The sequence below is a fragment of the Epinephelus moara genome, chromosome 23 (assembly GCF_006386435.1).
Source record: "Epinephelus moara isolate mb chromosome 23, YSFRI_EMoa_1.0, whole genome shotgun sequence".
NCBI lineage: Eukaryota > Metazoa > Chordata > Actinopteri > Perciformes > Serranidae > Epinephelus > Epinephelus moara.
This window is the reverse complement of record NC_065528.1, coordinates 13,549,746-13,572,456: the sequence shown is the minus strand read 5'-3', so window position 1 is coordinate 13,572,456 and position 22,711 is coordinate 13,549,746. Positions and strand designations below refer to the sequence as shown.

At 40.5% G+C, this 22,711-nt stretch overlaps 1 protein-coding gene across 2 annotated transcripts in view; it reads right to left on the bottom strand.

Moving 5' to 3' along the window:
- Positions 1–22,711, bottom strand: part of cerk (ceramide kinase) — a 65,006-nt gene that overhangs the window by 23,995 nt on the left and 18,300 nt on the right. For both annotated transcript variants that reach the window (XM_050036696.1, XM_050036697.1), the window contains exons 2-7: positions 21,252–21,389; positions 18,339–18,461; positions 15,486–15,611; positions 14,764–14,830; positions 10,718–10,863; positions 73–147 (exon numbers count right to left, since the gene is read on the bottom strand). In XM_050036696.1, the coding sequence (XP_049892653.1) occupies positions 73–147; positions 10,718–10,863; positions 14,764–14,830; positions 15,486–15,611; positions 18,339–18,461; positions 21,252–21,389 (675 nt within the window). The remainder of the gene's footprint in view (positions 1–72; positions 148–10,717; positions 10,864–14,763; positions 14,831–15,485; positions 15,612–18,338; positions 18,462–21,251; positions 21,390–22,711) is intronic.

The window sequence follows — 22,711 nt, the reverse complement described above, 5'->3', positions numbered from 1 at the left end:
GAAAACTGAAACAGGACGCCACCCTGACACGTAGCGTACTGTAAGACCTGTGTCTTTCAATTACTCACTCACCAACAATGATGTGTAAAGCAGAAGTAACTGGATCGTTGGTTCCCACTGTGGCAAAGCAGATACAATCAGTGGAGCCTGTTGGGAGAGAGACACACAAGTCGATGGACAGCCATTATAGCCCTGCTAAAGACATGTTAAAGACACTGTGAAGTGAAAAATTACTTCTTACATTTGCTGCCTTATGTCAGTGGCACGTATACTAGTTTCACCCTAAGATGAATATTTCTTACAGCAAAGCTCTGCAATTTAAAGCTGGTAAGTGCAGAAATTTTAAATGCATAAACATTTCTAATTTTGGTACCTCCTGCCTTACTGTGTCAGTTTTCGAAAAACAACTCATGCCACCAGAGAAACCTGAAAAATGACATGACTGATGTGCACATAGTTTACTACTTCCTGGAAGAGATTTTTGCAAATGCCTACTGGCATACTGGGATGCACACAAAAACAAATCCCTACAGCAATGCTCGCAGTTCTGTGAGATCGTACTATAATGTTTACCATGTTCACCATCTTAGTTATTAGCTGGCTAACATTTGCTAATTAGCACTGAATATAAAGCACAGCTGTAGCTGATGGGATTGTCCTCAGTTTGGTCCTCAGTGTAGCTTCCTTATTTCCTTATTTTCATACATCAGTGCTGGTTGAGCCGGTTGGCCTAACCCAGGCTGTTGTTGCAGGGATATGTCAACTGTCATGCCTGTTTTTAAAAGTTTCTTCCTCTATTGCTGCAGACAGGAAGTGAATCAGGTGTTTGAGTTAAAGCTGTAGTTGGTAACTTTATTTAAAAAAAAAACAACTTTTTGGCATATTTGCTCAGACTGTCATTGTATCCACACAGTAGTACATGAGACAAATAATCTGTTAAAAAACATGTTCCTCCTCCTCTGTGGAAGTTTTTATTTGACTTATTACTTATTTGTAACCCACACAAGACAATCTACTTGTCTTTTTACATTTGTGTTGGGTCATACAACATACGACAAAATAACGCAAACAAATGGGAAAGAAGTCACAAACTGATGTGTAAAAATGGATCCACAAATACCTAAATATGAGCCTATTTACTGTGAAACTCTTAAAGTACATGTTTACACAGTAAGTTATGCGCATAGGCAAATCACGCTGTATTTTTGTGGATATGACGTTACACATCACAAATGTAAAAAGAAATGTTTGTGGATAGTGAGATATTTGTGGATCATGGTATACGTTTGTAGATTGTCTTGTGTGGGTTACAAATAATAAAGTCCAATAAAAACTTCCATACTCCTCGAAGTCCTTTAAATGGCATTTGCAAGAATCCACCGCACCTGAACGAAAACAGCCAATCACAGTCGGAGTCTCTAACCCAGCTGTCAATCACTGCTCGTGAACTGCAGTCAAACTGTCAAACTAAGCAGCGCTGATCAAACATGAATCAAGATTCTGCAACTGCTTTGCCTATTTCTCTCCTCAAATGTTTTCTGAAACGTATTTTAGTGTACTGTTTAGCTGTAAAATGAGAAAGTTTGTTACCCAGCTGTCATGTTGAAAACAGTTTAGCTGAAATTAAGCACCTTTATAGCTGATGCAGTAACAAAATGTTGATCTATATTTGATCCGTGCAACCTAGAGAGTTTAAACATAGTTCACGAGCTGTGATTGATAGGATTGGCAGCTGCTCGGCTCTGATTGGTTGTTTTTCTTCAGCCAGAGTAAATTCTAGCTAATGCCATTCGAAACACCATGAGGAGGCAAAGGAGCATGATTTTTTTTTTCCACAGAATGTATGTCTTGTGTACTATTGTGTGGATTTAGTAATTTTTTATAAAAGTTATGGACTATGGCTTTAATCGCTTGTCTTTGTGAAATTACTGACTATAAACCAATTAATTACAGGGCAGATACAGAGTGTGGTTTGACGAACTCGTGAAATTTGTACATACCTTCAGATACAATATCACACTGACATGGATATGAATTTTTTGAGACTTACTTTTTATTCCTGGACTCTGCAGAACAGTCAACGCATAGTGTCATTAATATTTTTAGGAGAAAAATGGACAGTGTGTCTTTTAAGTTTTATGTTTGGCCAACTACAGTTATAAGAACAAACTGTACAGGCATGTTGTGAGAATCTATCGGCAGGTATGGCTGCAAAGAGTCACACAGGTCATATCCCTTATTCATAGTTAGAATCAGTCATAAAAGATTTGGTCCTTGGTAGAGTTGCGTGTCTTTCAAAGCTGCAACCAAGTACGAAGAATTCAGTTGAATTTTATTAGGCGGAAGTAAGGAGACGTTTCAGTCATAAAGTGAACTAATAGGATAACTCCGAGCCCCGGGCTATCATCAGCTCTCTTCAGCCAACAAATGAGGGATAAGAGGCATCCCCCTGCCTTGAGAGAAATGTTGAGTTTGATATTAAATCTTTCAACTTGAGAGGTAATAAGGTTCTATCTCTCTTTCTGCGCCACATGGCGTAATTTCAGACCTATCTGCCCTACTTTGATCATCTTCAAGTGGTGAAATGGACCTACTGCCTCTGATAAAAGACAGAGAGAGGGAGAGGGAGAGCGAAATCTAACTAGTGATGTTTTGAGCTGGCTCACAGAAGCGTGACAGAGGAGATCAGGCCTGTCATTGAGCGGTGGACACACAGATGAGTATGAAGATGAGCTCCCTCTCTCGCTCCCCGTGACTCGCTCCTGCACTTTCTATGAATATCACTTATCTGGCCTTTGCTTCTTCCCCTCCGAGCTTCATAATCACATCCGAACACTTTCCAATTGCTCCTGACACCGCCTGCTATTTTGCTGAACGTAAAAAAAAAAAAAAAAAATGGTGACATATGCTATTTGACTCTTCTAAAGCTACCCAGTAAAAGCCAACTGACTTTGAATGGATTTAAGTGGCACACACAGATGTTCAATGATCTTCGGTCCTCAGATGTTCAATGTTTTATTCCCCTTAAGTTACTCAACCGCAGTACCCTGTTGGCATATTCAGAGGAGAGAGCATAAACTGTCATATCCTCGGCGGAGAAGCTCCAGTTTTTTATCTGCATTTTCCCCAGCACTGTCTCGCCAGTAAGATCATCTTGGCAGTGAAATCGTCTTTATCTCAGGGACAACAATGGAGTCTAGATACTTTATAGTGCTGCCCCGAAAAGGATATTTTTGCCGTTTGAATCCTCAGTGCATGAATGTATTTATAGCTGCACTTGTGACTGTATCTTGTAACGACAGCAGTGAACACTTTGGAACAAGACAAGTGGACCTTTGAACAACATATTATTTTTGTTTTCATCAAAATAAGCCACTCTCAATGTGTCAGGGTTAACTGAAAATTCCTTTTCAGACCGTAATAGCTCAAACCAGTGATACAGGAGCATATGAAAAAGCATCAGAGCAGTTGCGTGTATGAGAGATTGTACACAAGACCATAAATGAGTTCATGACTCTTCATTTGAACCTCGGCATAGCGGACTTTGATACCTCACTGACACATTACCGTAACTTTGACAGCAATATTGATTATTATATTGATAAAATCATAAATCACACCCAGGTGGCAAAGATACACGCTCTTATTATAGCGTAGAGGCCCAGTCTATAAAGCATCAAAGTTTATGGCTGCATATCAGACCTTGCCTTTTGTAGCCAAAGCTCAGTGCCTGCTGTCGTTCTACTTTAGCAAAAATTTGTGCCGAAGTTGTGAGATCTTTTCTTCCTCAACTAATTTTGGGGCATTTCTTGCCTTTATTTGCGTGTCGACAGCAGACAGATGACATAAAAACGGAAAGAGAGAAAGAGATGTCACCCAGCCTGGCAACCTGGGGACTTTATGACCTCCCTACTCTGTCTGAGGCTCTTATCACCGACCAATCCATTCCTACTGAAGACATGAATCTTAAAAGCTGGCCACAAGTATACACTTTCAGTTTCACTTCCTTAAACAGCTGGGCACTTTGCTTTTATCACCAATGGTCCTCAAACAGAAGTATACAGCGCATTTGTTGGGGACTACTTTCAGCTGCGGATGAATACACATTTGGTGCTTTAGTATTTAGAGCAGCAGGACAGTGTATGGGGAATTGATGTGAAATAAACTGCAATGCCCATGTTTGTTGTAATGAAGAAACATGTCACCCAGTGCAACAGCGTGGCACGTTTATGTCTTTTACATAGTTATTTTGGACAAAAATGGAGCTTATAGAGGAATACGATATTTGAGGCTTTGACTACACGACAATACTTGTTAGCGGGATCAATTCGATGTTGGTTTTGATCTGTTTCATGATCGTAGTAATGCAACTTATGGATTATTATTGTTGCTGCTGTTATTAATAATCCACTGTCATTCTGAATATGACAATATTCTGAATTTGATAAAGGTCATGGAAACAGCAAATCTCTGTTTGGATACTCTGAATTAGGCTTTATCACTAATGAAGCATGCTGCAATTAAGACATATGGGAGAAGCCTAATAGCATTCTTTGGACATGTATACAGCGCATTCGGAATATGCGTTTCAGCTGGGTTTCTACTGCAGTTTGTGGCATGTGTTCATGGTAAGCATTGTGTGTTTTCATGGATACATTGTACACAATCCAACTCCCCAAAAGTTTGATCCATGCCCAAAAGAAAAGCCCACATTTTTGGTTCGAAGGATAAAAACGCCTACTTTTAAACATTAGGAAAGACTTGGATATTGACAGGTTTTTGTACATCGTAACACCAACCTTTTCAAAAAGATGGTTAAAGAAATGGAAGAGAGGATGCATTAACATGGATGAACCAATCCGCCACCAGTGGAAAACTGAAATCCCATCAAAAGCGACAAGAAATTCTTTAGGCTTATTGCTCCATACGAGATGGCAACAACTTGCTTTGAATTTCAAAGCCCTGAGGAGATGTTGGCCCTTGTCATTTTAGGGTTTTGTTTTAGGGATGTCCCGACCCGATATTCGGATCGGTATCGGCAGCCGATATTAGCAAAAAACGTGCATCGGCATCGGATCAGACTACATGGAAAAATGCCAATCCAGCCCAGCACAGCAGTCCATTCCAGAGATCCGCTCCAGCACTTACTATCAATCCACCAGGCCAGCATGCAGACGGCAGACACACACGGAGGGTAGGGTAGGAAGAGTAGCGGTCAACTTAGTTAACTGACTATTTGTTTTCTGCTCTGGTTTTTTTGAGAGTGATATTTTTATTTGGTTTACACTCTTACTGTTTAAGTAAAGAGCACTGATGGCATTGTTTTGAGCACAATTAGTGAAACTGGAGCCATGGATGGACTATTGCTTGTTTAAACAGTTGTACAATATTGTGTGTCTGTGCACCAGGCTGGCACTGACACTTGTTAAATGTCAACAATGTCTTGTGGTGTTAATCTTTTTTTTATTTATTAGGGGGCCAAAGCACAAGTGTGTGGAGTCTTGCTGCTATTTTAATTTCAGTGTTAGACATTTTAAAGATTTCTTGTGTTGATTTAGTTTCTATTTATTAAGGGGCCAAAGCAGCCAAAGCAAACCAGCTATATTTTTTATTTAATGTTAATGTTCAAGTTTAAAGTTTGTTTATTTAACCCTGTTAACAATAAATGGGTCAGTTTCTCATACCAACTGTTGTGGATCATTCTAACTAACCAGATTAAGTAGTTGTTCTTGTTAGAGTAATATTGCTTGATCAAACCTTTTCTAACATGACTGACAACAAAATAAGTGAATATGTATAATACGCGCTTGGATTGGATCGGTATCGGCATCGGCCAAAACTCAAGGCTGTAATATCGGTATCGGATCGGAAGTGAAAAAGCTGGATCGGGACATCCCTAGTTTGTTTAACTCTTGATGTAAGCAAACCAAAGCACTTTTAATTCAACCATCAGCCACTAAGTCCCTGCTTTAAATGGCATACCAGTGACATTTAAAAACACATTTGGAACAATATCTACTTGAGAGCTTTTATCTCTATGGCCCTGAGTTTTCAAAGACAGCTTAATGTGTCTGAGCTGAAGTGTAGTGACGAGATGTAAGACCTTGTTGAGTTTTATTACACACTACACATTTAATATTTTAATTAATCTGGGATAGTGAAAAGGCAAGTAATTGAGTCAACACATCCAAATCATGGTTGTAACTGGCCTAAAAATCATTTACCATGTCCCCAGCTGATTCTTAAACCCCCCTGACATTACCATCAAGCTGTGCACCAGATAGCCTCGTATTGGTCCCCATGCACTGTGTTTCTATCCTCATGAAAATTACAGTGATTTCAAAATGCCACACAGCAAGTTTCCATTTATGGCACTTTGAATGATTGACCCACAGCAGGCCCCTGTTGGGACCTTCTGCCCTGTTGCCATAGAGATCCTCTTGTGGAACTCAGCAATCCAAGATCAGCAGGACTGACGTTCCTCAATGTAGAAATCAATAACAGTTCTGTTAAGTGAGATTTTTATGCAGCAGTGACCATTTAAAACTTTTTTGAAAGTCTTGCACCTCCTCTGTACAACTCAGGAAAGAACCTGACATCCATCGTGTAACACTTATCTTAACAAAACACACAAACACTATCTTTTAAAGTAGCCTGTCTGAGGTTTAGTGTTAGAGGGCTGCATTATGTTTTTCCGTATTTTATGTCTTACATATAGTCTTGCAATGAACAATGTTCATAAATAGCATGGCAAAAGTTTCAGAAAATAATATAAATGTATGGGGGTTTTTTTAATGTTTTTTTTTGTATTTCATGTAAACAAACACAAAGGTTTTAGACCATGACCACATGTAGCTACATGCTAATGTCAGGGAAACATGTCATCTTTTCGTTGCTGATGTTAATTTCTACCCAATTTTGGATTCAATTCCTGCTGAAACATGTCTGCTTGTGTTGAGATTATTTATTGTTGATTTTTTCACGGTAGAAAGGGCCAAATATTTTTCGTTAGTCATTCCCCTGCTGCAAGTTCACTGTTAACATGTAGCTACATGCTAAAGTCAGGGAAACATGTAATCTTTTGGGAATCTTTCTGGATCAAATTCCTGCTGGAACATGTGCAGTTGTGTTTGAAATATTTTATTGTTGATTTTTTCTCAGTAGAAAGTGCCGCTATTCTTTATTACAGTCGTTCCCTGGCTGCAAGTACACTGCTAATTGGGCTAAGACATGTCATGCTAACGTCAGGGAAACATAGCTATAGGGGGGCCTATTGTGTTTTTCCGTATTTTATGTCTTATATATAGTGATGCAATGAACGATGTTCATATATAATGTGGCAAGATGTATTTCCTGTGAGCAAACACTCAGGTTTCAGACCATGACTGCATGTAGCTACATGCTAATGTGAGGGAAACCTGTCATCTTTTCGTTGCTGATGTTAATTTCTATCCAATTTGGATTAAATTGTCTGCTTGTGTTTGGATTATTAATTGTTGATTTGTTCACCGTAGAAAGGGCCACTATTTTTTGTTACAGTCATTCCCCTGCTGCATACACTGCTAACATACAAGTAGCTACATGCTAAAGTTAGGGAACATGTAATCTTTTGGTTGCTGATATTGTTATTTCTGTCTGATTTTGGATTAAACTGCTGCTGGAACATGTCTGCTTGTGCTTAGATTATTTATTGTTGATTTGTCCACTGTAGAAAGTGCCACTTTTTTTCCTTTACAGTAATTCCTCAGCTGCAAGTTCACTGCTAACATACATGTAGCTACATGCTAAAGTCAGGGAAACGTGATCTTTTGGTTGCCGATGTTAATCTCTCCCCGATCCTGGATTAAATTCCTTCTGGAACATGTACGGTTGTGTTTGAAAGATTTTATTGGTGATTTTTCTCAGTAGAAAGTGCCGCTATACTTTATTACAGTAGTTCCCGGCTAATTGGGTTAACGCATGTCATGCTAACATCAGGGAAACATGTAAACTTGTTTGCTGATGTTATGTCTTCCAAATTTCAGCTCATATTCCTGTTGGAACCTATCTGGTTGTGTTTAGAGGATTTTTTTGAGTGATTTTTTTATGGTAGAAAGTGCTGCCATTGGCTGTTTCAGTCCTTTGCCAGTTGCAATGACGATGCAGAGATGCTGAGATACGAAAGACCAATACAAGCTGACCAGTCAGAGCAGACTAGGCTCTTTTAGGAGGGGGGCTAAACAGAGCGTCTCAGACAGAGAGTGAATACAGGTGTTCAGGCAGCAGATAACATGAGGAAAATATAGTGTTTTTTGTCCATTAAAGCACATTAAATTGTTCTCGAAGCAACCTTAAATACAAGCATGAACCTGAAAATGAGCACAATAGGAGCTCTTTAAATATAGGCTACATGTACAGTTTGTCACTGCAAGATTTATTTCACGTCTAATTAACTCTGAGATGGAGAGTGACTTCCTACATTTCCCACTTTTGATAACTGTAAGAGACCTGGTGTAAACTCTGGGCTTTCAGCCGCGGATCATGTGTAGGCGGAGAGGAGATTGACAGCGATGGTTAAGTCGAGCAAGAGTTTTTCCATTTGAGAAAAAGTAAAAGTCATGTCCTTTAGGCAAATTATAACATGTCAGCATTACATTATGTTCTACAAAAGGCTGCTGATGGAGAGAAGTGTTGTCTTAGTTTTCTTTTTGTACTTACGACTGAATGTAAAGGCAAATTGGTGAGCTGGAGAAGAAACCCTTTGTTCTTTGATTCAAGAGAATTGATGTTTACCTGTGAAGTTAATGTTCTTTCGAGAAAAACAACATGACGGTCCCAGAAATGCATGCAATTTAAGGCTGGAGTTTTACTTTAATACATCTGAAATTCATATAAAGTTTTTAACCTTTGTCTCAATTCACATTATGGTGTTTGCAGCCATAGAATCCCAGGCTCAAAAAGCTAGACTGTGTTGGTAAAGTTCTCATGTAAATAACTCTACTTTTGTCCTTACTTTGCGTTTACTGAAATGCAGTTTTACTTTTATGTGACACTAATTAATAAAGTTTGAAAATGTGTTCGGCATTTTGGAAAATATGCCTATTTGCTTCCTTGCCAATAGTTAAGATGAAAAGGCTGATAACTTTTACCTTGTCTGTCCTAGTGGAGCACCAGTCATCCACAATGCTTCTCCAGCGCTCTCAGTTTTGGGCAGCTTTCTCCAGTTCCATCCAGGTGTATTTTATTTCTTTTGCCTCTTTGTCTACTGAACTCCTCCCCTGATGGGGAGAGCTTGCCCACATGCTGTGACAGCCTTGTTGCGAGGCGCTGACAGAGATATTGGTATATAGCCCTTGACATCCTAGAGTATTGGAGGAACTGTTACTCAGTGAAACCCTCCACATTGCAGCCACACCACTCCTGACCCCTCTCCTGGCTGCACCCACACCCACCACCTCTCTGCACAGATAATTTGCAGAATGGTCGGACCTTCCTGCTATGGCCATCATTCGGAAGACAACATTTGCACCGGTGCATCGATGTAATGTTTTTTGTTGTTGTTCCAGCACACATGTATGTGGCTTTATTAATTGCATGTGAAGCGTTTCAGGCCAAATAGATGTAAAACTGATGTCAGATATGGAGCATTCAAACGTGAATGTGAACAGTACAGGCAGAAAGATCAGATCAAGGGAAATAATCAGAATTGAGAATTAAGACCTATAATGTGAACACAGCCTTTGAGGTGCTGTCAGGTGGTTTTTGTTACCTTAGGCTAGCTGTTTCCCCACTTGTCAGTCTTTAGCCCCTTTACAATGCCTGTTCAAGACAGGAATATATATGCAGCCTCGCCATTCTGTATAAAAGGTACGATTGCAGAATGGGTTGTCTCCCCTCCGAGCTGGAAACGGAGGTAGTAACAGCGCCGAATCTATGTCTGTAAAAGCAGTATAGCCAGCAGGATGGGATCATGGGCAGCACAGATGTGAAATTTTGATAACGTGCATGCTACCCACTGCAGGAGATTTAAAAAGTAGCTGATAGCAGTTAGCAGCTAACTCAAAGGAGAAGAACAACAGCCGAAGATGATCGCAAAGAGCACCTTATCCTCTGAGCAGAGGACGAGTTGAGCCGCCATATGACACCGACAATAAATGATTGTTGTTGCCATTTTTAAGTTATTGTGTTTGTTTTATGAAGTGTGCTGATGCATATCAAGCTAGAGGCCAGTGCTGTTGAGTTATATGTCATGCCGGTCATGCCTCTTTTAATTCCCCAATGCGGGCATGCTGTCTAAAGTCACACGCAGAAGTTGCCTGATGCTGCTGTAGTTTGGTTGTGTGACTTTGAGGTGGCCGTATAGCACGATATCTGTAAAAAGGGCTTTAATGATGAGCTAAGCTAACGTGCTGCTGTCTGTAGCTTTACTTTTATAATACAGACACGTGAGTGGAATCAACCATCAATATGTTGTTTTTCATTTCTACTCCATATGCTTGTTATCTGGAGCATTTACGCAGTATCCATCTTCTCACTAAACTCTTGGCATAAAAGCAAGTAAGTGTATTCACCAAAAAAAACTATTTCTTAAAACCTTTAAACGAAACTAGCAAAAAAAGTGAAAGTTTAAATTCCTTTAATTTGACATTCAGAGATCATTATCACCAAAACCATTCCTAACACACTGCTGTTTCCAAACCCTGGATATGTTTCATGTGATATAATGACCAAAGCTCACCTGCAGGAATGATCCCTATGTGTAGAGAACATGCCACTAACTCAGCATCTGGTTGGTTGTGGTCCACGCCGTTGTCTGTTTGGGTTCTGGTGACCAGCCCGTGCAGGATTTCACTGAACATCCCATCTCCGCCAACACAAACCACTCTGGATGGACAAATGATATCAACAATTTGAGGTTGAAATGAGTTCTGTGATACATTTCAACATTGTTGAGAATAATTTGAGATCATACAGGTAGCCTGGATGGATGCCACATTGCGAGTTCAACCACATGTGCTTGTTTTTGCAATAAAGCACAGATTTATGAGACAAATACTATATAGCCAGAAAACCTTGACAATAATACCAGTGGGCAGCAGGTGTAACTGTGAAAGCATTCAATAAATAAGAATATCACACTGTGCCGCCCAGCATTACACATTTCTTAAGTCTATATCTAAACCTTATAGAAATGGACCCATAAATTATATGAACTGCAGAGTAAAAGCATAATGGACCCTAACCCTGCTCTGCTGGACTGAATATCTGATAAATAGAAGCTGGAGTCGGCAGGCACTTGGCAGGAAAAAACCTTTCATGTTACTGATGCCCTTTATGTTCAGCTATCAGCTGCATTTTACCCTGACATGCTCCCATTACTGACAGATATGAGCTGCAGAATCATGTACAGTTTGTTTTGGAAACATATACTTATGTGAGTGAGTTTTAGATTTAGATCTTTTACTCAATTCTAAGGAAAAAAGATTCAGCGGCATGCCTTAAATTATCATAATATGTGGAAATTTTGCCTTTTGCTACAGTTGACCACTTGATTTTAATTGAATGTCTAAAGCACTGAGTAAGCATACTGGGTAGAAGATTGATTTAATTCCTATCTCTCTGAAAGGACCTTTTGTGTTGCGATAGTGACTGTACCTTCCAATACCCATTACACTCATGGAGTACCTCAGGGATCTGTCCTTGGTCCTTTTATTCTCTGTCTAAAAGCTACTTTTAGGTCAATTATTTCAAAAGCAACATTTCAGCATCTATTTTTATGAACACGACTCTCAGATCTACTTTTCCTCCTACTGAGATGATATAATGCGAATGAGCACACTACAGGTCTGTAGCTATCTATCTACAGTTGCTATCTCAGAACTTCATTTAAAGTTTGATAAACCTGAAGTTGTTATGAGATGTTCAGGCTCTATATTCAACCCTGGGTCCTTGTCTTTAAACATTAAAGGGAGAGTTCGGATTTTTTGAAGTGGGGTTGTATAAGGTACTTATCCATATTCAGTGCATTACCTACAGTAGATGGCAGTCAGCACACCCCTAGTTTGAAGTAGGCAAGAGTACTGACAGAGAAGCTATCAGTCTAAGTGTATGCTAAACTAATAATATTTTTTATCACTTTATCTTGCCATCAGATGGCCCCTTTGCTTTGGCACTACATTTTATCAACCATAGAACTTTCATATTCCTGCACCCGAGCACAACTCTGCTGCGCACTGTATTATGCTACAACATTACAACTGTTTGGGTAAAACTTTCAGTGGTTTATGAAAGAGACAACAAAAGAACATTTTTAAAAAGTGACTATGACAGCGATAATGAAATGCCGATCACTTTGGAGACAGTAAGATACAGTTGTGAACCAGTATATACAGAAGAAGAAATTTGCAGGGGGAGACTGAACGGGCCAAAAGAGACACATGCATGGAAATACAGAGGTTCTACAGAAAATGTAGTGCCAGTGCAAAGGGCTGCCTGACAGCAAGGTATAGCACTGAAAATATTCTCAATAGAGCATCCACCTAAACTGATATTATTTTGAGGTAGCTCTTTTTTTAAGTAGCCAAATTAAGTCTTACTGACAACCCTAATTCATAGCAGTGTATTGCTTGGCCTCTGTGCTAGGTACTCCTGTCTGCTACTCCAAACTGGGAACGTGTCGACTGACAGCTACTGTAGGTAATACACTATTGATGAATATCTCATAAAGGGCCACTTGAAATATCCAAACAATCCCTTGAAACCTCACTGCAGAAATCTTGGTGTCCTATTGTTTACATAATTAATTTTTATTGCAATAAAAATTCTGTATATACTTTCACCGGCCACTTCATTAGGTACACCTTGCTCGTACCAGGTTGGACCACTTATGCCATCAGAACTGCCTTTATTCTTTGTGGCATTGATTCAACAAGGGCCTGGAAACATTCTTCAGGGATTTTGGTCCATGTTGACATGATAGCATCACACAGTTGCTGCAGACTTGTCGGCTGCACATCCATGATGTGAATATCCCGTTCCACCACATCCCAAAGGTGCTCTATTGGATTGAGATCTGGTGACTGTGGAGGCCATTGGAGTACAGTGAACTCATTGTCATGTTCAAGAAACCAGTTTGAGATGATTTGAGCTTTGTGTCATGGTGCGTTATCCTGCTGGAAGTAGCCATCAGAAGATGGGTACACTGTGGTCATAAAGGGATGGACACGGTCAGCAACAATACTCAAAGTGTGCCAAGAAAATATCCCCCTCACCATTACACCATGATCAGCCTGAAGTGTTGATACAAGGCAGGATGGATCAATGCTTTCATGTTTATGGCACATTCTGTCCCTACCATCAAAACAGCAGGAACCAAGACTCATTAGACTAGCCTGTTTTTCCAATTTTCTATTGTGGGTAGCCCATGCCAACTGTAGCCTCAGTTTCCTGTTCTCAGCTGACAGGATTGGCACCTGGTGTGGTCTTCTGCTGCTGTAGCCCATCTGCTTCAAGGTTCGACATGTTTTTGGTTCAGAAATGGTCTTCTGCTTACCTTGGTTCTAATGAGTGGTTATTGGAGTTACTGTTGTCTTTCTATCACCTTGAACCAGTCTGGCCAATCTCCTCTGACCTCTGCCTTCAACAAGGCATTTTGACCCAGACAACTGCTGCTCACTGGATATTTTCTCTCTTTCGGACCATCCTCTGTAAACCCTAGAGATGGTTGTGTGTGAAAATCCCAATAGATCAGCAGATCAGCTGAAATATTCAGACCAGCCCGTCTGGCACCAACAACCATGACATGTTCAAAGTCACTTAAATCACCTTTCTTCCCCATTCTGATGCTCAGTTTGACCTTCAGCAGGTCATCTTGACCATGTCTACATGTCTATATTCACTGAGTTGCTGCCATGTGTTTGGCTGATTTGCTATTTGCGTTAACAAGCAGCTGAACAGGTGTACCTAATAAAGTGGCAGGTGAGTGTATAACCATGGTACCCAGAGGATTAATGTTAATGATTAAGGTGTTCCCCTGATGTTTTCCTCCAGTTCCTACAGCAGGGCAAAGTTTTCGCATGTCTTGTGAAATATCCCAACTTCAATTAAATGGATTGTAACAACATCTTGTACTGACATTCATGGTCCCCAGATGACGAATCCCACTAACTTTGGTGATCCCTTCACTATTCCTCTAGTGCCACCATGAGGGTGTCATTTGTGGTTGTGCAAGAATTGTCTCAACAACTATTGAGAGGATAGCCATTCATTTTAGTACACACATCCATGTTCCCCTCAGGATGAATTGTGATGACTTTGGTGATCCCTTAACTTTTCTTCAGTGCAGTCATCAGGTGAAAATCTTAACTTGACTCACACTTAAAAATGAGGTTGAAAAAAAAAAAAAGCCTGTCAAAACAGGCAGGATAAAAAGAGTATTTCTTTGTCACAATACCAGCATGTTTACTGATGTGTTACTGTTGAGCAATTCTGATCTAAAGGCAATGGTTACATAGCAATGCAGGTCAACCTCTGACATCACCAGAATGACACTGGCTGCTAAGTGTGAGAAACACACAGGGCTTTGTCACAGTGATTACAATCTGGCAGCACAACAGGGCCTCATAACGTAATAACCTCAAATCTTATAATGCAGTAATTGATACACAGGTCATGGGAGAGTCTCTCAGTGGCTTTATTACAATATGAACAGAGTCAACTCCATGTCACAATGAAAAACAAGTGCTGAAAGCCAGAAAGCAGCAGGTACCTAACTTGAGTACTCACCCGTCATATTTATCTAGATTGGCCTCTGTTTTCAAGTGGTCCCTGGCATGATTGGCCCGCTCTGTAACTATGGAAACATATCAAATGGCAAGTACGTTAGTACAGCTTCAATGAAAGGGAATGTACAGACAAAATAACTGGAGTCTTTGTGGCCTGACTTGTACAATAGCATGCTATTATGGGCATTTTGAAATACAAGACGAAGAAAAGTACTGCGCTTTTGAGCCTATTCACTGGAATCCACTGTGCAGAGTAATGTTCAGAGAAAGCAGAGGCACAGTGGCACAAAACAACCTAATTCAGCTGTTGTATATTAGCCCACAAAATGAGCCCTGGGCCCACAAAAACAAAAACAATATTTCAACAGTAAATCTGTTTTCTGGGCATATAATATCAACGCAAATACAATCCTGCAATTCACAGCAGCTGTAGGAAGCCCAGAGTGAATAGTATACACTCTGATGGACCATCAATACCCAAGACTATGTGTTGCTGTAGCAAACACTTATTGAATAATAGATGTGTTTGGATACCCGAGCTTATCAACTATCACAGCTTCCATTAAGGTGTTGGCATGATTAATGGCACTATAAGCCAAATCATATCCTTGCAAGCCTCTTCGGTCCCTTCGAGAGGCCACAGTGGCAGTGGAGATCTATATGGCGGCCACTGAGACTCATTTTTTATTTAAATGTTAAGGAACGCTACTGATAGGGACCCACCAATCACGTCGGTGGAGATGCAGGCGCGGCGAAACAGTGGAGCCACCTTCTGCTCATAAATACGCTTCCCGCGCCGCTTTCCCCCGTAGGGATTGATGTACACCAGAAGGCTCTTCGGTCGGTTGGCTGCAAAGCAAGGGAGGGGTATGAGATAGTCATTAAAACGGCTCAGTGTTTATACCTTTTTTTTTAACAAATGTGTAACTGACAGCAGCTTGATGAAGTTTTCATTAACCACAGACCTTTCTCAAAATGCTCAGTCAAACTGACTGGTCCCCAAAACACGCCGCTCAAGAAATAAATGGTGTGTCTACTGACTATGGGAGGAGTGTGAAGCAATTCAGAGGTGCTGCATCATTCGGTGATAAACCTACAAAGTGCTGCAATGGAGAATACTAAATAGCTTGTTTATGGCTGTTGTGGAAGACTGCATTTAGGACAACAAACTGAGATACACCAGCTGCTCCATCTGAAAATGAATGGATTGGGATTCAAGAGTTAAATGAGCACAAAGAAATATAGGGGGCAATATTGTCTGGCAATAAGACAAAAGTTCCATTAGATTACATAAATGGGTTGTCAATGGGTGATGTAAAGGTGTTCTGCGGAGGAGAGTGAACATACTAAGGCCTTCATCTCCACAATGAATGCAGTTAATTTTACTGAATTGATTCACCCTGGCAGGCAAAAGGGGGCCAAGTAGACCATTTCAAATGGGTAAACCCATCTTACAATCTAATTTCCATGTGCTAGTTACATTCTAAATCCTGCACAAGTCAATTGTGTAATCACTTTGAAATCACATAAGTGTAAAGCACTGTGTTTTGCACTCAACTAGGTCAATAATGTCATATAGCTCAATATATTATGACTGATAGTCTAATAATAAATGTCATACAATGTTTCTGGTCATGTAATGAGTTGATTCATCATTGGAAACCGTATTTAATTTCTTGCATCTTTATCTTAAAGTTTGCGTCTTTATCGGGGGTGGGGGGGGGTCGGTTGGGCCATGGTTCCCCGATAGCATCTCCTACCCTCCGCCATTGGCACGTCAGGAAAAAAAAAAAAAAAGAAGCCCAGATTACAGTTTCTAAGAAGGTTCGGCACACTTACCTAACCTAAGTGTCACGGTAGTGCATATTGTGAAAATAGACAACCTAAGGCATCCGTTGGTACCAACCATGCTGAGATAGCTTGTCAAGAAGGGGGCCAAAATAACACTGTTATGTTAGGCTAAATTTTGGCGAGGGAACAACTGGAATGGCCATTTTCAAAGGGGTCCCTTGAGCTCTCACCTCAAGATATCTGAATGAAATTGGGTTCTACATACCCACAAGTGTCCTTTAGACTTGTGTTCACTTGAGTTCATGATTCGTCCCTTACAGTCATTGTACTCCTTCTAATAAAGGCGTATGTTCGTCTTTTTTTTAAGGAAAAGGAAAACCAGTTTATTTGAAGAACAATTAATGTGTAGATAGATTACACATTAAAACAGGATTGTTGTAGAACTCAAAATGTTTGGTGTACTAGTATTAGTCTGCTAACTGTAAAATAAGAAACCACAGTATATCAGGATGTGATTTCCTTATCTGTCTTGGTGACAATTTGTTTCACATAGCCAGTATACTTCAACAGCATGATAGAATTCCTGCCATTCAGTTATGGCTTCTGCTTTTGGTGTACTACCAAGATTTTCAGTGGCCCCATCTGGCCACCCCTTTGCAAAAGTTCTGGGGGCACTACTGCACATCTGGACACTAAGCTGGATGCAAACAATAATGCAGACATCCTCTTAACGCTTTGAGTCCAAGCCAGCTAAAGGTATTTTTAGTACACTCTTTTATTGTTTGTAATACCACCATTTATATGTTTTATCAGACTATTGGCTCTTGCTGGCTCCATTCTTTATGTCTGTGCCTGTGAGGTACTGTCTAGAAGAGAAACGCAGGAGGGAAACCTGCATTGTAGGTTTGCCTCTGGGCTCTCCTCGGGGACACCACTGAAAAGAATGAAATGTTTTTTATGGACAATAACACACACTTTCTTTACAGTCTGGTGAAGGAGTAGAAGAGCTCTGGCAACAATAAGTCTTGTCTTGAATGTTTTAATAATCTACCGTTTGGTCTGAAATATAAATATGAACTCATGACGCACTGTGGAACACTTACCAAATCTTCATTATTACGGTTTCTTGGTCTTTGGGATATTATTCTGTAAACTGTTTACTTACATTTCTATAATTTCCCTTTGATTAGCCTCAAACACTATTGATGTAGCTCACAATAAAAGCATCTTTTGAAGAATTCCAGGGTTTCAGAGGTTTCCCTTGGGCGCTACAGTTACTCATGTTTCATACTGTATGGTGGTGTCCCAATGAAGTAATCCATAAACCACTCTGGATAAAGACTGTATTGCATGTCCCTCCCTCGTGCACATTGCTGACAGCTGTTAAACTTGTTTGAGAGATAAAAAGCCTGTTCCTCACAGAACAACTGTTCCCTCCTTGTAGTGTGGCACAACTTACAGTCCAATCTTGGCCTGATAAACCACTAGTAGCAACTGCTAAACCCGTAAAATCCATCAAGTCTAGATGGCAATCATCCATAAATTCCAAAACCAAGTATCAAAACTACTACTTTCATGCAACCATCTACTGAATACTATTTGCCCTTAGGCTCTGCGTAGCTCGGCTTAATTGCTGTGTGTACGCCAATTTTTATTTGTCCTACCTCTCACTAAGCCAGATTCCTAAAACGTGGCACTTTTATGGCACCTGGTCAATAAACTGATCCTGATTAAGTTCAGAGTACATTACCACATTGTTAAAGAACATCATTAAACAGTACGTACTGAGTAACGACAGCTGCTCATTGATAACTTGGATCCACTGCTCGCAGAGTTCCTCATTGGCAGAATGGAAGGTGACATCAGTACAGCGCCACTGGTGCTGCGTTGTTCTTCTGATGTAGGAAACTGTAGAGGAACAAAACAGAAGGAGGGCACACAGCGTGAGAAAAAGAATATGCCATGCCATCATAGACTGTATAAAATAACGGACGGAACCACAGTGACGTCAACCATTGGTTTGCCGATTAGCATTTTGAAACCTCAAGGTTGGCATTTTGACCGTCGCCATTTTGGATTTTTGGAGCCAGAAGTGACCATATTTGGACAAGAGAGTAAAGATAACACTAATGCTAGCTGCTAGCTTGGTTGGCACAGTGCATTTACAGCTATGGTTAATTGTGATAATGCTAATGCTAATGCTTTTGCTTAAAACCTATAAACAAAATGTACTTACTGGAAAAAATTGAATATCTGACAAAGACCCCAAACAACTTCGACTTTTTGACTGAAATTGACTTTTTTAGACGACAACAATTAACTTTGATAAACTGAAAACACACTAAAATAGCAACAGCTACACCTATACTCTGTAAATCTGGAGTTAAACCATGATTAAGATACCTAAGCAATTTGTCGCTGTGTTAGCAGCTTGTCAACAGATGGCACCCGCCCTGGAAACCAAAGACTTACCGATTTCCCTACCTTGTCTGTAGCTTTTATCCCCTAGCCAATCCATTTTTGATAAAGTATAGACTTTCATTTTAAAACAACTTCCCATAACAGCTGGGCACTGTCGCCTGAACAGTGCATTTGTTGGGGACTTCTTCCAGCTGGGGATTAATACACATTTGGCACTCTAGTATATTTTGGCAGCAGCACAGCGTATGGGGAATTTAATTAAAATGAACTGCAATGACCGTGTTCATTGTAATGAAGGAACATTCACTGCAACAGTGTGGCTCAATCATGTGTTTTAAACATTGACTGCATTGTGGCAGTCACCATCTTGGATTTTTGGAGCCAGAAGTGACCAAATTTGGATGAGAGGGTGGAGCTATCAAGGAGCAAGAAGTGAATTTGATCCATAGACTGATGTGATGCCTCGCAGCCAGTTGGTCAATCAAAGTGGCCACGCTCTTAAATATGCTTAAATTTAAGCCTTAAAAATTTTAAACAAATGAGTTATATCCCCTCTACTGTCCCCTCTGCATTTTAACATGGAGGTCTGTGGGGATTGACTCACATTTAGAGCCAGCCTCAAGTGGCCATTCGATGAACTGCAGTTGTTGGCACTTTCGCATTAGCTTCATTTTTCAGTCCCGGACGCTGCTGTCACTGATTCTTAGTAGTCATAACATTTTACATTCCACAAAGACATTTTAGGTGTAGTCTGCTGATGGAGACACACTGTCTGTTGCTGGGATTGAACTGTCAACTTTCTATAGCACTCTGACCTCATACGCCTCTTTTGACCTCATAGTTCTGAGACCGAGAATGGAAAAAGGTATCAACAGAGAAAAGCTGTTATCACTAAAACAAGGGAATTCCTGATCTGATTTCTGGAGATAACACCAAATGTTTCCAGATATTAATCTCTGTGAAACATCCATCATAGTTTGTGAAATATTATTTGGGGAGTATTTCTGGGCACCAGGGCAGACAGAGAGGTATCATACTTTGATCATTTGGTCATTTTGCCACATTGCAGCCTTGGCCTGAGAATGAACCCTGGCTCTGTCCTTACCAGCCAGGTCAATCAGATAAGTGTATGAGTAAGAAATGAGGGCATGTGGGAAATGAAGAAGCAGTCAGTTAAATAAAACAGGGCTCTGCTGATAGTCAGACAAAAACTAGAGATGGAGTCACATAATATCCTGCTAGGAACATTACTGAAATATTTACATTAAGGAGCAAGAAAAAAAAAATCACTCGCTAAGCACTTTGACAGCAGATCCACTCACTAAGCATTTCAAAGTCAAATTATCACACTAAGCATTCTTTTCATCAGATAGAAAAGTTAACTTTCCAGGCAAGTTCTTCAGCCCAAATCACTTACAGTACCTTGTGCTTGCAGCAGGGCGGGCAAAGAGACAGTTAGAGTGGGAGTAAAATCATCCTTTAATAAGTTACATAATCAGGATGTAAGTGATGGGACGTGTCTTTGAAGCCAAGTTTCGGCAGATCGTGGGAATGCTGTCGTGTCAGGCTCGACACACTCTAATGCCAGTAAAAGCTCACATTAGTGAGGTAATTTTTAACATTTGGCTGTGATAAATAATGTAAATCCGATCTTGTTTGGATATAATCTAATGGCTCAAAATTAGGCATTAGCCCATAAGTCACTGGCATGCTGCCATCTTAGACCCAGTCGGCTAAGCTGTGAGGGACTCTCTTGTTAATGCATTACTCTCAGACTGTGGAGCTGTCTACAGGCTTATTTCCAGTGTCAGATCACTTGTGATTGGTGGAGCTGAACACAGTCTTTTGGCACACTTACCCAGAATGGAAGTGTGATGCGGCATTAGCCTACTGCGGTAAAATGAAAGTGACAGTGATCAAAACTGGCTCCGGGCTGTGTTGTTGGAAGGAACAAAAGACGCTGCATCTACTTCTTGAAGCAGCACCTCAGCGATTAAGTACTGCACTTCCATAAAGATGGAAGACTTGTGAGAGACAGGCTAAAAATAGCTGGTGATTCCTATCTTTTGGGCCAACCCCAAAAAATGCTGAATCCTACACTTCCCATGATGTAACTTGTCATTTTCTTCAACTTGACAAAACTCTTTTAGAGCCACAGAGAAAATCATACAACTGCTGAAAGGCTGAGTAGTGCTTCCTGTGATACGCAAAAGTGAATTTGATGTGTAAAATGAGTGGAATGTCCCTTAAGTGTTTCCATCAGTGTAGGTGTCATACCTGTGAATGCATGGGGATACAGCTGGGAGTGCTGCTTTGCTTTTTTCTGACTCCTCCTGGTCTCTGTGTTGTCTTGGTCATCATCTTTGGTCTTGTGGACAGCCACTATTTCACACACCTGAACAACATGGCTGTGTGCTGGAGAGACAGAAATACATACATGTTACTCAACTGCATGATAGCATGATGCTATTTTGATAGCACCTTTAGTCTGTATAATACATTATAAACACGTGCATTGACACACATTGATAAACCATTTGTAATTTTTGTTAATTAAAGCTGCAATAATCCAAATCTTCCTTTCACGTGACCATGTGTATTGTGAACGGGATCACTCATAGAGACAAACTCACAATGAACTGTCACCCAACTGCAGTTCCCCTCAACTCTACGGAGCTTGTTTCAGGTCAGTGTTTTGGTTTTATGGCCCGCAACTTTTACTGTTAATTGTTTAGGTTAAGTCTCCCAAAACTCATCAGCCTCACTTCCAGATGTAGCAGACAGCTGTTTCAGTAAAAAAGTTCCGATAAACCCACTACACGCTTCCTGCCCAGCAGCAAATGGCACTCAGACAAAGTAAGAAAGTGGCTGATTAAGTTGAACATTTAGCAGCTAATGAGCCAGACGTTTCCCTCAGGAGCTGGTGGAGATCAAAAACAGAGATAAAAGTAGAGTGAATATTGGACTAACTTTAGTCAAATAAATGCTAATATTGCTCTGTATCTGCTGGATGTGTAAACGGGCAACCGTTTGCTAACAAGTTAGCAATCAAATAGACACCTTCTGGTCAGTTGGTCAATAGTTTGTTTGACCAAACTGTCATTGGCTGGACGATCAGTGGTGATACTCTCATAAGCCTGTGTGTCCACCATAATATTTCTTCCCAGCTGAAACCGCCAGGCATTCTTCTGAAAACGCCCAGCTGGGATTGCTAAAGCACTTTGGAGGCGCAGCATTTTTTGAGCTGGGATACTTCGGTTGTGTCTGGGTGCTTCAATACGGGTTATCTGCGGAAGTAAAGATGTCGGCACAAGGTAAAGTACTTGTTCTGGATGAAGGGAAAGCTGAAGCATGTTGGGAGCAAGGGCGGACCAACCAGAGTTACCGGGCTCTGGATGTGATGTAATCGCTGCGCGACCATTTTGACCGGGGCGATGTAGTGGCGTAGGGATGCTGTTAGCCGATAGCGGTGTCTGTAATAACTTACTAAACTCACAAAGTGGCCCGTGAAAAAAATATTTTTTCCAGCGGATGTCTTAGTTACAACCTGATTGAGCTAACTGGAGTAGTTTCATGTCGTTTCCGACAACGGGAGGCTTTTAAGAGATGACGTCCTGATGTTAGCTTTGCTGCTGCTGTTAGCTGTCCCTGTCAGCTGATGCTTTCTAGACATCGTGATTTCCCAAAACTGAATAAATACCACACATAGCAACACAAAACTGCTTTGCTAGCTCAAT